General features: G+C 40.8%; 1 protein-coding gene across 1 annotated transcript in view; it reads left to right on the top strand.

Moving 5' to 3' along the window:
* FBN2 (fibrillin 2) overlaps positions 1 to 12,538 on the top strand; it is a 261,472-nt gene extending 248,934 nt beyond the window's left edge. The window contains exons 64-65 of the mRNA XM_075835832.1: positions 2,955 to 3,126; positions 9,518 to 12,538. Of these exons, the coding sequence (XP_075691947.1) occupies positions 2,955 to 3,126; positions 9,518 to 9,883 (538 nt within the window). The 3' untranslated portion in view covers positions 9,884 to 12,538. The remainder of the gene's footprint in view (positions 1 to 2,954; positions 3,127 to 9,517) is intronic.
* The last annotated feature ends 2,126 nt before the right edge of the window (positions 12,539 to 14,664 follow it).

The following is a 14,664-nucleotide window of genomic DNA, read 5'->3' on the forward strand; positions in this document are numbered from 1 at the left end:
CAGGAAGACTGTCATCAAAAATGCACCAAAATCATTGCTCCCCGCAGCATCGGAGAACAACTGCAAATCAACGTTGTTAACCTCCGCATACTGTCAAACAGTACGACCATTAAAACTATGTAAAAAGGCCTGCCATACCAAAAGATCCTCTTTCTTATGTTGCCATTGATTCTAATAAAATACTGGACCTCTTTGGTAGCCAGGGACAAATAGCGAGAAAAAGCTCGGCCCATCAGCACAACACCTCACAAGCAAAGACCAATAAACTCAACAGCAATTGCATCTGCCTCAAAGTCACCTTCTTAGCTGACACAAACTGGTCAATCAGTGACAATAATCGAACCAATTTATCTGCGGGTAAACTAAAAAGCCTCTTAACAGAAACAGGCCTACCAAGCACATTCATCAATGTCCAAAACGAAGTCAACAAATACAGACACCAGAATCACTTAGTGTAACAAAAAGAAAATCATCTAAATAATGTATCCGGCATCACAATCTTTCTCAAAGCAAACTATTTATTTAAAGTACCAAACATCTCAAAATAACTACAAGAAATAGAACAGCACATAGGCAAACACATATCAACATAAAATTATTCACCCAAACCGCAACCCAAAAAATTAAAACAACTCCCATGTACCGGAAGCAAACAGAACGGCGATTTAATACCGGACTAATGTTGGCCAACAGACCTCATACGCCTGCGCGCCAGATCAAAAATAAAGCAGCATTGAAAAACATGTAGGACAAGGCCGCCTCCTCCTTCAAGATCCCATCATTGACCGACTATGAAAGACAAATGAGGAATAATTCAAAAATTTCCCACTTCTTTTTTGTGCACCAAGCCAGGAGGAAAGACTCTGAGGAACGAAAACGTCGGCTCCACAAAGGCACAAGCCATGCGGCAAACTCCATATTATCACGAACAGATTTTAACTTATCACACAATCTCAGAACTGTGGAAGACTCATGTCGTATGAAAAAAGTAAAACCGTAAAACCATTATGTAGTAGCTTACTCGCATTCTCTGATGTACCAGCAACACCCATTTTGGATGGTCGTTTGACCTATATGAATCACAGTATGGCAGCATGCGCTCCCCCACAAATTGAACACTCGTGTTGAAACTTACAAGTGGCAAAGAACCAACAGTGTCCTTTATTGTATAGCCAGCAGGCACCCATTAGACATTTTTTCACAGCCCCTTTGTAATGGCAGGAAGGAGGTGAAGGGAACAAGTGAGCCCTAATCTACCCACCGCCTTGTCCCTGCCTACTTGCAACGACCCGCCCTAGGCGACGGGGTACAACTTGGCGGCGGTCCCTACGCTGTCTAAGTGCAAGGGAGACAAACAGGGAACACGCAAGGGAATACAGTACCCACGGAACGCCGCGAGGAAACGGAGCGGGGAATGAGCCAGTCAGGATCAGGAAGTAGTGGAGTATACAAACGGGAGCACGGAGCAGAAGCAAGCCAGGGGTAGAGCAACGCAGGATAAACGGAACTGAAGCAAGGCAGAAGCACGGCAGAAGCAGGCTGGAGCAAGGCAGCAGTGGGGCCAGGAATCCAAGAAGAATAACAAGCAAGGAGGAAGAGAAAACGGCAGGTATAAATGGACAGGGGGCGGAGCTAACTCTGACTGACCAGGCCGCGATAGGCTCTCCCACTCCTGAGCCTGCCACCCTGATTGGTGGGAGCAGGTGTCAGTCTCAGAGGTCTGGCCTCAGGTGTCGACTGATTAATCCTGGGAGTATACCCAGACGTAGTGCCTGGCAGATCCTTTACACCCTTCCCTAGTTGCCATCACCTAAGATGCTGCAGCTAGGGGCCTAGGGAGAATGCAATACCAGAGCGGGATCTTCCTCTAGCAGACAGAGGAGCCGGTTAATAGTAGCGACTTGACACCGGTCCATCATGGACTGCTAGCTTCTCCAGGACCAGGCACTCCAATTCGGACATTGCTGCTTGTTCTTCCCGCTGTGACGAAGTTTAGAGGTCTCTTTTCTTTTAACACTGACATTTATTCCTAAGTTTAGCCTTCCCTAAGAGCTCTCCTAAACCAATAGTTCTTCATGCAGAAGCCCGGTAAACTACTACTCCTACTCTCATCCCCTGCAGTCCTGGGCCCTCTATTTATCTAGCCCCTTCAGTGCCCCTGAAACCATGAATACTGTGTCCACTTAACTTTACAGAGGACCTGTCAGCTCTTCTGACATGTATGTTTTAGTAAATTCCTATTCCTCCCCCTAACAATAGGGTTTTGATCTCTACATAGTCTGACACTGTCAACATTGATTGGACAGTGGCAAACTGTGTAGGGACACACCCAACATACAAGGGAAATTTTAACAATCAATTTATTTATAAATTTCCAGGAGGAATAATAGAGTAATAGCATAAGCTTCTAGGAAAAGATGCTCCAGAATTGTTATTTCATGAGGAATACAAATATTTACTACAACAGACATGCTGGGAGAGCTGACAGTTCCTCTTTAAACTTAATGGAGTTCTCTAGGTTTTTATAAAACAAGTTCAATGAAACAAGTACTAGATCTATTCAAACTTTATAATATCCCTAGTTACCGTGGCTGCAACCAACACTTCCATATATGAGGCATAGGTAGAACTCTACCACGTACTCAGTGTTTTAGTTTGTGTAGTTACAATCTAAATTATATCTCATTTGATATAATTTACTCCACATTAAGAGAACTGTTCAATGCCTTATATTTATTATTTTATGTCATTAGTAAGTTAACTCCTTATCGCCAAGTAGTGATATAATTTTTTTGACTACAAAAACCTCACAAAAAAGTTATCACGAGTGTCATTTCCTTCGTGAAAAAAGAAGGAACCTTTCAAAAGAGGCATACGGTATTCCTGTGGACATATGATTGGAACTGGGAGATCAGTCATATACTGACTTATGGCAAGTGTTTCTTATTTTGCAGCCACTGTGTGTCCAGCTTGGCATTTAACAGAGGCCAGTATTTACCTACCACCAGAGAGGAAAATGAGGAAAATGCTTTGTCCCCAGAAACATGTTATGAATGTAAAATAAATGGCTATCCAAAGAAAACTGGAAGGGCAAAAAGAAGTTCGAGTGACACGGATTCTGTAACGGTAAGAGCGGATAATTTATTAATTATCACATATGTTCTATTTAGTGGTCCTGTCAATTCAATGTATTTCATTTACTTTTTCACTGGCCTGGTAGTATGTATTAGTATTATAATTATAGTACTGTGGTTCTATACATTTTTTTAAGAACAACAGAAATCCGTACATCATTCTATAAAGTATAGTTAGAGCTGACAAAGTGAATAATATACCTGATTTCAGTGAAGGCATTTAGCTGAAAGAATAGTTCCTCCATGCATCTGATCTCGTCAAATAATTATAGTTCTATATCAATGCATGAATGAATGCTAAGAATATTTTGCTAGTGCCCCATTCTGGAGTAATTAAAGCTATGAACTACAATATTTAGTCCAAATTTGTAGTTTACGTGTACTCCACTATAATTCTCATTAATATTGCTTAGGACTTTTTGAAAGCCTTACCTGACCTTGGTATTGTTTTACTGTAAATTCACTGTAAAACAGCTAGCAAAACAGCTACTGTATACTTACATTTTTGTGATTTTCTTTTTCAATAAAGACAAATATCTGACATCACTGTCTGTCCTATACATTGAGAAAAGATCCAAGTTTTTAAGTGTGGTGTCAAACAGACAAAAACGGAGGAGGATTTGAGTTGTAACCTAAAGGGTTATTCCAGTCCCTAAAAATTGATGGCCTATCCACAGGATAGGCCATCAATAGCTCATCGCTTGGGGTCTGACTGCTGTGACTCCCCCCATATCAGCTGTTTTGAAGGGGTCGCAGCATTCGTACGAGCGCTGCTTCTCCTTTATTCCGGTCACTGCTCGTACTGTGAATCGCGGACACAGCAGTAGCGGCGGTTGACAGTATTACATCCTTCTCCCATGCACTTCAATTGGACAAGGTTGTATTAACGTGAATCGCCGCTACTGCTGGGTCGGCGATTCACAATACGAAAAGTGACCGGGATGAAGGGGAAGCAGCGCTCGTACGAACACAGTGGCTCCTTTAAAACAGCTGATCAGCGGGGGTCACGGCAGTCAGAGCCCGAGCGATGAGCTATTAATGGCCTATCCTGAGGCTAGGCCATCAATATTTAGGGACTGGAAAACCCCTTTAAGGAGAACCTCTCACATTAAACATGGTGTCCTATCTGAAGGCAGTATGTTATAGAGGAGAAAGAGCTGAGCAGATTGATATATAGTGTTGTGGGAAAAGATTGAGGACAACCTGTATTGTATTCATTAAAATCATTAAAATCTTGGCTGTCTGTGGGCTAAAGAGTCCAGTGGGCGGTCTCAAGCATTGATTGACAGCCTTCCCTGTATGAGTGTGACTACAGTAATAGCTGCCAATCACTAAGTAGAACCGCCCACTGGGCTGTTAAGACCAGACTTATCAGGGATTTATATAAATAAAATGCAGGATATCCTGAATCTTTTCAGACAACACTATATATCAATCTGCTCAGCTGCTGTCACACAACACTATATATCAATCTGCTCAGCTGCTGTATACAGATTGGAATGCATGTTCGACGTGACAGTTTGCATTTAAGCAAACAAGCAAGACCGGCACTAGATAGGCATGAAAACACTTTGTATTCAGAGCAACGTGGTCTGTACATATAGCCTGAGCAAAGATCTTGTCGGTCTGAAACACATCAGTCATTTTCAGTGTTTCCTAATATGATATTTTTCTGCTTTTATATGGATGCAATAAAGAAGTGATTTTACGCCTATCCAGTAACAGTCTTCACACAATTTTGAGATTAAATTATTACTTCAATATCTTTTTCCTTGTTTGGATCAATACGTAGTAACAGCAATATCATATAAGTGACAGCAATATCATACTTGCAGTGGCGTAACTATAGGGGGCGATTGCGACCGGGCCTCGAAGCCAGATCAATGAAAAGTTACTATAGTAACTGGGGCCTATGTAATAAACTACACGGGCCACCGTTACTATAGTAACTGACAATACTTACATTCCTCCTTCTGGAGCACAGCGGCGGTCCTGAAGTCACAGCGCTGTGCGCAGCGCATGACGTCACAATGCTATGCGCTGCGCACAACCTCCCGACTCTGAATGGAGTAAGGACCTCCGCTGCGGCCGAAGAGGAGGGTAAGTTTAATACCACTGTCTGCTGGAGCTAATGGGTCAGGGTTCGACTCCCAGGACCTCTGCCAATTAGCTGTTTTGAAGGGGGTGCAGTACTCGTACGAGCGCTACTTCTCCTTCATTCTGGTCACTTTCTCACACTGAATTGCCGACACGGACGTGTCAGCGATTCACAGTGTGAGCAAGTAAGGGAAATGAAAGGGAAGCAGCGCTTGTACGAGTGCTGCACCCCCTTCAAAACAGCTGACCATGTGGTAGGTTTTGATAAAGGGCCCCAGCAGACAGTAATCTTATACTGTATAAGATTACTGTCTGCTGGACCCTGTATCTAAGCCTACCTTAGGCTTAGATACAGGGTCCAACAAACCGTATCACACGTGCACTTGAGCCCTGTATCTAAGCCTGCCATATGTGTTAGGCCTCATTTACACGAGCGTGTGCGTTTTGCGCACGCAAAAAAACGCTGCGTTTTGCGTGCGCAAAAGGCAATTGACAGCTCCGTGTGTCATCCGTGTATGATGCGCGGCTGCGTGATTTTCGCGCAGCCGCCATCATAGAGATGAGGTAGTCGACGCCCGTCACTGTCCAAGGTGCTGAAAGAGCTAACTGATCGGCAGTAACTCTTTCAGCACCCTCGACAGTGAATGCCGATCACAATCTACACCAACCTGTGAATAAAAAAAGACGTTCACACTTACCATGAACTGCCTGCTTCCTCCAGTCCGGTCTCCCGGCCGTTGCCTTGGTGACGCGTCCCTCTCTTGTCATCCGGCCCCACCTCCCAGGATGACGCGGCAGGCCATGAGACCGCTGCAGCCTGTGATTGGCTGCAGCCTGTGCTTGGCCTGTGATTGGCTGCAGCTGTCACTTGGCCTGAATTGTCATCCCGGGAGGTCGGACTGGAGGAAGAAGCCGGGAGTTATCGGTAAGTCAGAACTTCTTTTTTTTTTTACACGTATATGTATATTGTGATCGAAAGTCACTGTCCATGGTGCTGAAACAGTTTAAGTCTTTCAGCACCGTGGGCAGTGACTGTCTCCTGACGTCGCGTACCCGAACATTTTTTGCCGGGTTCGGTTAAAACGAGTTCGGCCGAACCCGGTGAAGTTCGGTGCGCTCATCTCTAATTTGACACTCCGTTTGGATGTTTGTAACCAGAAAAGCACGTGGTGCTTTTCTGTTTACATTCATCCTTTTGACAGCTCTTGCGTGATTTTCGCGCATGCAACGCAGGACCGTCAGTGTGGCATGCGTTGTTTTCACGCACCCATTGAAGTCAATGGGTGCGTGTTGCGTGAAAAACGCAAGAATATAGAACATGTCGTGAGTTTTACGCAACGCACTCACGCTGCGCAAAATTCACGCATCGTCTAAACAGCCCCATAGACTATTATAGGTGCGTACGACACGCGTGAAAAGCACGCGCGTCGCACGCGCGTATAATACGCTCGTGTAAATGAGGCCTTAGGCTGTGTTCACATCAGCGTTGCCCTTCCATTGAGGGTTTCCGTCGGAGGTTTATTTTGGGTAACCCCTCAACGGAACGGCAAACTAAAACCTCAACTTCCGTTTCCCTCACCATTGATCTCCATGGTGACGGAAACATTGCTAAAGGTTGACTGCGCTATTGATTCCATCAAAACAACGGAACCCTGTCACAACGATGACAAACGGAAACCTTTAGCAACGTTTCCTTCACTTTGGAGATCAATGGTTAGGGAAACGGATGCTGAGGTTGTGGTTTGCCTTTCCGTTGAGGGGTTACCCGACGGAAACCTCCGACGGAAGGGCAGCGGTGATGTGAACCGGCCCTTACTAATGGTTTTTTTTTGTGTTTTTTTTTATTTTTTTAAAGGTTTGGTTATTGAACTACGTCGGATTCGAGGACTATTTCTATGACGGCTTTTTTTTATTATCAATAAAATGGTTAATGTGGGTTGTGTGGGTTTTTTTTATTTCAATAAACCTGTTTTTTCTATGTCCTTGTCTTTTTTTTTTACTTTATTACTACCGACTTAGTAATGGCCGCTGGCTGATTCACAGCATTCATTGCTAAGACAGGGCTTAGTGTTAGCCGGTGCAGAAGCTAACACTAACCCACGTTATTACCCCGGTACCCACCGCCACCAGGGGTGTCGAGGAAGAGCCGGTTACGATCCAGTACCCGACCATCTGGAGTGATGGTCGGGCACTGGGGAGGCCGCAGGCTGGTATTATTAGGCTGGGAAAAGCCAAACACAGTGGCCCTTCCCACCCTTGTAATGCTAGGTTGCTGCTGCTGTGTTGTATTTGGCTGGTTATCATAAATGGGGAGGACCCCACATAATTTTTTTAAGAAAAATAAATAAATTGGAAAGAACGATGTGGGGTTCCCCCATTTTTATAACCAGCCAGATACAACATAGCAGCATGAGGTTAGCATTACCAGGGTGGGAAGGGCCACTGTTTTGGGCTTTCCCAGCCTAATAATACCAGCCTGCGGCCGCGCCAGTGACCTACCATTGCTACAGATGGTGGGGAACTGGATCGTGCCCAGCTCTTCCCGGTACCCCTGGTGGAGGTGGGTACCGGGGTGATAATGGGGGTTGGTGATAGCCTCTACATGTCTAACATTAAGCCTCGCCTTAGTAATGGACGTTGTCAATCAACGAGCAGCTATTAAAAAGGCGGTAGTAATAAAGTTTAGAAAAATACAAAGACATAGGAAAAATATTTTATTGAAATAAAAATCCTGCACAACCCTTGTTATCCATTTTATTGAGAATCAAACAAACACCGTTATCGAAGAAGTCCTCGAATCCGAAGTAGTCAAACAACCGAACTTGTAAGAAAACACACAAAAATAATTAGTAACACATAAAAAAGCAAAACAATTCTTATACATACCTTTCCTGGGTCCAGCGCTGGAGCCGCAATGTCAGCGAGCTGGGCCCTATATCTAATCCTATCTTGTGTGATACTGTCTGCTGAGACACTGTATCTAATCCTATCATGTGTGATACTGTCTGCTGAGCTACTGTATCTAATCCCATCATGTGTGATACGGTCTGCTGGGCCTTATAGCTAATCCTTTCATGTGTAATACTGTCTGCTGAGCCACTGTATCTAATCCTATCATGTGGGATACTGTCTGCTGAGCCACTGTATCTAATCCTATCCATAGCTATAGGGTAGTAGTGCTATAGATATGGTGTCTCATATATATACACACACATATACATACACACACACACCTTTTTTTGGGGGAGTATATGTAACGGGGCTATTTCCCCTGATGTTTCAAGACCTTAGTGACGCCCCTGGCTGCAAGTGCTGCATCGTTGGGTCACTTAGTAGATGCAGCTGAAAGCTGCAAGCCATCAGCCATGAGAAGTTTGGGGAGGCCCAAGAAGAATCTTTGCCTCTGGGCCCATGAGCCTTTAGCTGCACCCCTCATACTCGGTACATAATGCAGTCAGGGTATATCTAATTAGCCTGAAACTCACGGGTTCTTATGCCATTCTATTTTATACCTTATGTAATGAGGTTTCAAACATGATCAAAGGACTCCAAAAGCATTTTTCGGGAATCTCCTAACTCACAAGGTTCAATCATTCATGGTTACATGTCTCGATGGTCTATCAAAAAATAGGTCATCTTATCGTTGTGATTTCTAAAAATAATTTATCTTTATTATTTTATTTTTTAATATTATAGGCCTCTACTGTGGCAATTTGTTTCTGATTTTGAACAACCATTTCAGAAGTTTCATAAAATATGACTTGGGCCTCCATAATAACAAATGTGGTTGCATGTAAATTGTTGCAATATTATATATAATTTATTGGTTTACTTACTAGTGCCTTTTGTTTCACTGAGTATGAGATAGGGTAGATATAGTCAACCTCTTTTTTTTAATTTGTAGCCTAAGGATTACTATTTTCTTATGGAATCTCAAAAATAAAGGTTCCTAATTAAAATGATGACATATTATAGGGCCTCAAAGAGAAAATTCGGGAGTAAAAATGATCAACTCAAAAACTGTTGACATCTGGCATAATACAGTATTATAATAGTCTGGACGTAAATGTGTTTATGACTAAATGGTGACTTTTCATGACTCACGTCACGATCATTTAGGCTTCTATGAATTACCCACATGTGCTTTCATTGCATAGCATGGTGATTTTCTCTCGAGATCTTGTTTCACGTATGCCATTATTAGAAAAAAAATAAAAATCTAAGACTAATAAACTTTGTGGATGTCTATCATGCTGATTCCTATTTTTTGCTTTTGCTTTAAACAGAATGAAAATCTGAAGAGTCTAGATATGGAAGAGCCACTGAAGATAATATTGAACAACTCTGAATTAAACAAAAAGAAACATATACTGGAAATCGTGCCAGCAATTGAACCTCTTAACAACCATGTGCGCTACGTTATCTCCAAAGGAAATGACACTGTCTTCCGCATTAATCAAAAAGATGGAATTAGTTACCTCCATATAACTCAGAAGAACATTTTACCGGGAACTTACACACTGGACATTACCAGCATTTCCCTTTACAAGAAAAGTGACTTTTCTAAACTGGAAGAAAAACATGATGAAAACTACCTCTTAGGAGAATTAGGGGAGACTCTCAAAATGAGACTACAAATAGATATCTCTTAACCTTAAGCACAAATGCAAACTCCAGCCAGTTTTATCACGTCCACGTCTTTATTTATCTATCTGAGCATGTTCTCTTTTTGAGCTTTAAGGAGTCAGTGACCATTCGTAACGGACCACTTTTTTGTATTGCACCTGCACATTGACTTTTTCAGGACATATATAGAAATGACAATATTTTAACTTATGTTATTATAAGACATGTCATCTATGGTTATATTAATTGAAATATAGCCTCAAATAATTACATTGGCTCATTTGTAAAGGTAAAATATCTATGACCCAAGGTCAGTTCTACAGATTAAAAACAAATATGTCATATTATAAATTAGAATTTGGGCTGAAAATCTAATTTGAAATGTCATTAAATTCTATCAAAATCTAAATTGGCATTTTTTCAATAATTTTAATAATGATTTGTTTTTAGCAAGTAGCGGGCACATTGATTGCATTGATCCTGGAAAAGTAGGAAATCATTTATGGGACACAAAAACTTGGGTCATGAAATATAATGTATGCTGACATTTTGGGAATATCCCAATGTTAATGACTATAACCGACTCTCTGAGTGATGCAATAAATCTGACTCAGGGATGTGGAAAAGAAGCTTATAACTATTAATTATGGATCAAAATGCTTTATAAATACATAAAACAAAAGGCCTGGGCATTCTAATTTCCCTTTGGTTTTTAGGATATATTTTAGTTTTAGCTCTGTTCACACTTTCGTCATGGCTTCCATTCCTAACAGAGCCATGACAGTTATGATGGTCTGTATTTAAACAGACCCTTGATTGAGCACATTAACCTATAGTCGGTCCGTGAGGATTCTATTGTGTTTCCATTTTATTTGAAGGCAATAATGGTACTGTAGACTACTCTATACTTGCCGTCAATAAGTAACAGAAGTCGAACAGAATGGAGAAGGACTGTAGTGTGAACAGAGCGAACTGACCAGCTGAAACACAGAAAGACTTCAATAGCTTGTGCACACTGAGGTTATTATTTTATTAATCGTCTGCAACTTTTTTTGAGAAATTTTGCTATTGTCCATAGTGAAATGTTAATGTATATTTATTTGCTGCAGTAATATATGGGATACATAGTGAAAATTAATTTAAACAAGCATGGAACTTTGTTTTTGTTCATTTGCTTTGTCATAATTGAGCCATTTTCTACACAGCTATGATCTGCTTTGGTGAATGTTTGATGGATGTTTTTAAGTCTAATGAAAACGTATTAAAACACCACACCATCAAACACTGAAACTTTTCAACACTAGCTTGCAACATATGCAGGGCCGGATTATAGGGAGGGCAGAAAGGAAATTGCTTAGGGGCTTTCACAACGTAGTGGCTTTCAAAACCCAGTCCCGACCGGGTACTTCCCAGAAACTCTCAGAATCCAGACATGGTAGTTTCAACAACATGGTCGCTTTATTACATGTCATGCAGCTCTCTTAACCAATTAACAGATGCCAGAGCGTGAGCTAGTCACATGTAATGAAGAAGCTAAGGAAGGCCGAATCTCCTTCTCTACCAAAAATAGTCATCCATATTCAGAGTCTCACCTAAAGCAACTTCATATAGCTGAAATTGGTGGTTAGTGTAAAGTGGCTGCTACAGAATGACATGGATAAGATAGGAGGGGGCCTTCCCCAAATTATTTGCCCAGCGGTCTCCGCCAAACTTAATCCGGCCCTGAACATATGTGTTAGGGTATGTTCACACGCACAATTAAAAACGGCTTAAAATTACATTCAAGGGAAAGCAACCTCTGATTTTCAGACGTTTTTGAAGCAGAGAACGTTATTTGAGCCTTTTTTTTAAGCCATTTTAGGAGCTGTTTTTCAATTGACCCTATGAAAAAAAGCTCCAAAAATAGCTCAAGAAGTGACATGCTCCTTCTTTGTACACGGTGTACTTTTATGCGCCTTTTTAAAACAGCAGCGTAAAAAATGTCCCGTCTGATCTAAACCCTGGTTTTCCCATTTATTTTAATGGGAAGCTGTTTGTCTGCGTTTCTCTAGTGTTTTTAAGGGCATATTTCGACGCCTGAAAACACTGCGTGTGAACATACCCTTACAGTTATATTCTTCATCTGCTGTAGTAAAATGAAAGCTTTATCATAACTTTTCCTGAAATTTCACTTGCATATGCACTGCTATTCTCCAGATGTCCCATAATGTTCTGTACAACATGGTGCTCTATTATGTATTTACTGTAGGCATTGCAACTGTAAGAAGGTTGTATTTTATAACCAAATGGCAGCAGACAAGAAAATAAGTCCAAAGATATGTAAACCTTATACAATACATTTTTTTATTATTTCGTTGAAATAGGTGATGAAATAATTATTTAAATACTAAATGTTGTTAAAAACTATCCCTTTTACTTTAAAGGGTATACAAATATTGTTTTTCTTAGACAACTGGGCCATAACTGGTTATTAAAAAACTGATATGCAAATCAGAACCAATTCATTCCCATATAGATACATTTTATTATACAACGTATAGAGCAAAATAAATTTTGAAAACAGTATTTTAATGACAACCAATTCAGTGTTTGACAAGTGCTGATATGTAAAGCATTTGATTCATTTTATAGTCCATTCAGTGTGTATGTGGTTGACATCTGTTTTCTTACAATAAACATATTTTGGGGTATGTCTTGTGCTTTTTCTTTTTGAAATTTTTAATGTTTGTGTTGGTATAACAGTACAGAACAATAGCTACAACACTGGGTATTCCCAGTGTTTCTTAAACTGCGAAGTCGGCCTCTAGTTGTGAGGCTCCCGGTTGTTAGTGAGGCACAGCTGGGGAGACACTTTTGACATCATACTGTAGGCTGTACTTGCACAGAGATCTTTCTCTGGATGCATCAATCTTTGGCTTATCAACGTGGCTGACTTCTTTTATTTTAATGTGCCACTGAGTTCAGAAGATAAATAAAAGGTAAATTGAGCAATATTTTGGTTTTTAACATGGACTTCAAACACAGTAGGCAAAGCTTTTAGAACCCCAGTCCTAGGGTGCAGTATAAATCACTGATGCCCGCCTGGGGCCAAGAGACTCAATCCAATGCTTTAAATCCGTCCTATGTCTTCAAAAATCAATTCAAAATCATGTTTGAAGAGGTCTTGTGTGCCAAAATAAAAGACACACCCCAAAAAATACCCCATTTTGTAAACTAAACCTCGACAAGGAATTCATTTAGGGGTGTATTGAGCATTTTGACCCCACAGGTGTTTCATAGATTTTATTAGAATTTGGACGTGAAAATGAAGTACAGTAAAAAATTGTGTAGTACTGTGTTAGCCAGAAACAATATGCAATGTCAAATATTTTTGTGTCAAAAAAGACAAAAGTATAGTAGGTATGATACCTTTATTGGCTAACCATAAAAGTTCTATATGCAAGCTTTCAGAGCGCAGAGGCCCCTTCTTCAGGCAAGGTAACAAATGAATGACTGAGAAATAAAAGAGCACAACATTTAAGATGTTACACACAGACAATTAGTACATGAGGTGATACTTCATTAAGATAACCTGGGGCAATAAAACTGAGGTTATAGGTGTGATGACTTAGGAGTTAAGGCATCTGGAGTCAGTCTGATGGGGGATGTGACGTGTGTCCATGAAGTGGCTCATAAATCCAGGTGTTAGATTGAAGCCTTGTGTCAATGACTTGAATTTTATCATCAGCTTGAATTCCCAAATTTTTCTTTCTCATAAAAAAAATCCAATAAAGTGATTCCGACGTGAAAATGAAAAATTTTTATTTTTTCCAATAATATGTAAATTTAGCTAATAGAAAACAATTTCCACAAGGTATGAAGGAGAAAAAGCCCCCCCAACATTTTTAAAGAAACTTCTCCAGAGTAAGGAAATACCCCATATGTGGTCTCATAAACTACTGTCTGGGCACATGGCAGGGCTCAGAAAAGAAGGAGCGCCTTTTGGCTTTTGGAGAACAGATTTTGATGAATTGGTTTCTTGGCACCATGTTGCTTTTGCAAATTTCCCAATAGAGACTCCATTTAGGAAACGACACGCCTTGAGGAATTCATCTAGGAGTGTAGTGGGCATTTTGACCACAGGTGTTAACTACAGTTTATTAGAATTGGGCAGTGAAAATAAAAATGTAATATTTTTTACAATAAGTTGCAGCTTTAGCGCAAAATTTTTAATTTTCGAAACAAATAAAAGGATAAAAAAAACAATAACATTTGTAAAGCAATTTCTCCCAAGTATGGCAGGGCTCAGAATGGAGGGAGCATGATTTTGATTTTGAAGTGCAGAAAGCGGGGTGTAGTGAGCATGTTAACCCCACAGGTGTTTTCCAGCAATTAGCATTAAGTCGATGTTGCAGAGTGAGAATATTTTCATGGATATTCCCTTTCAGTGTCCTGGAACAAACGAGATATAGGAGCTGCACTGTATCATAAAGTTGTTGGTGCTATCCTCAGAGGAATCTTGACAAAAGACCTCAAGCAAAGATCAAACCACAATCCAAAAGAAGAGGCAGCACTCCAATGGTATAGAAAAATCCAAAATGTATTCACCCAACATACAGCCAACATTTCACCTTCCCATTGAAGGCATTTTTGGATTGTGGTTTGACCCTTTCAGTGTCCAATATGTGGTACCCTGCTTGCGCCACCATAAAAAGACAGCTCTTTAATTATTATTCTGTGTCTTCCGGTTTTAGAAACACCCTACATGTGGCCCTAATCTTTTGCCTGGACATTCAACAGGGCTCAGAAGTGAAAAAATACCATTCAA

This window comes from Rhinoderma darwinii, chromosome 1 (genome assembly GCF_050947455.1).
Source record: "Rhinoderma darwinii isolate aRhiDar2 chromosome 1, aRhiDar2.hap1, whole genome shotgun sequence".
NCBI classification, from domain to species: domain Eukaryota; kingdom Metazoa; phylum Chordata; class Amphibia; order Anura; family Rhinodermatidae; genus Rhinoderma; species Rhinoderma darwinii.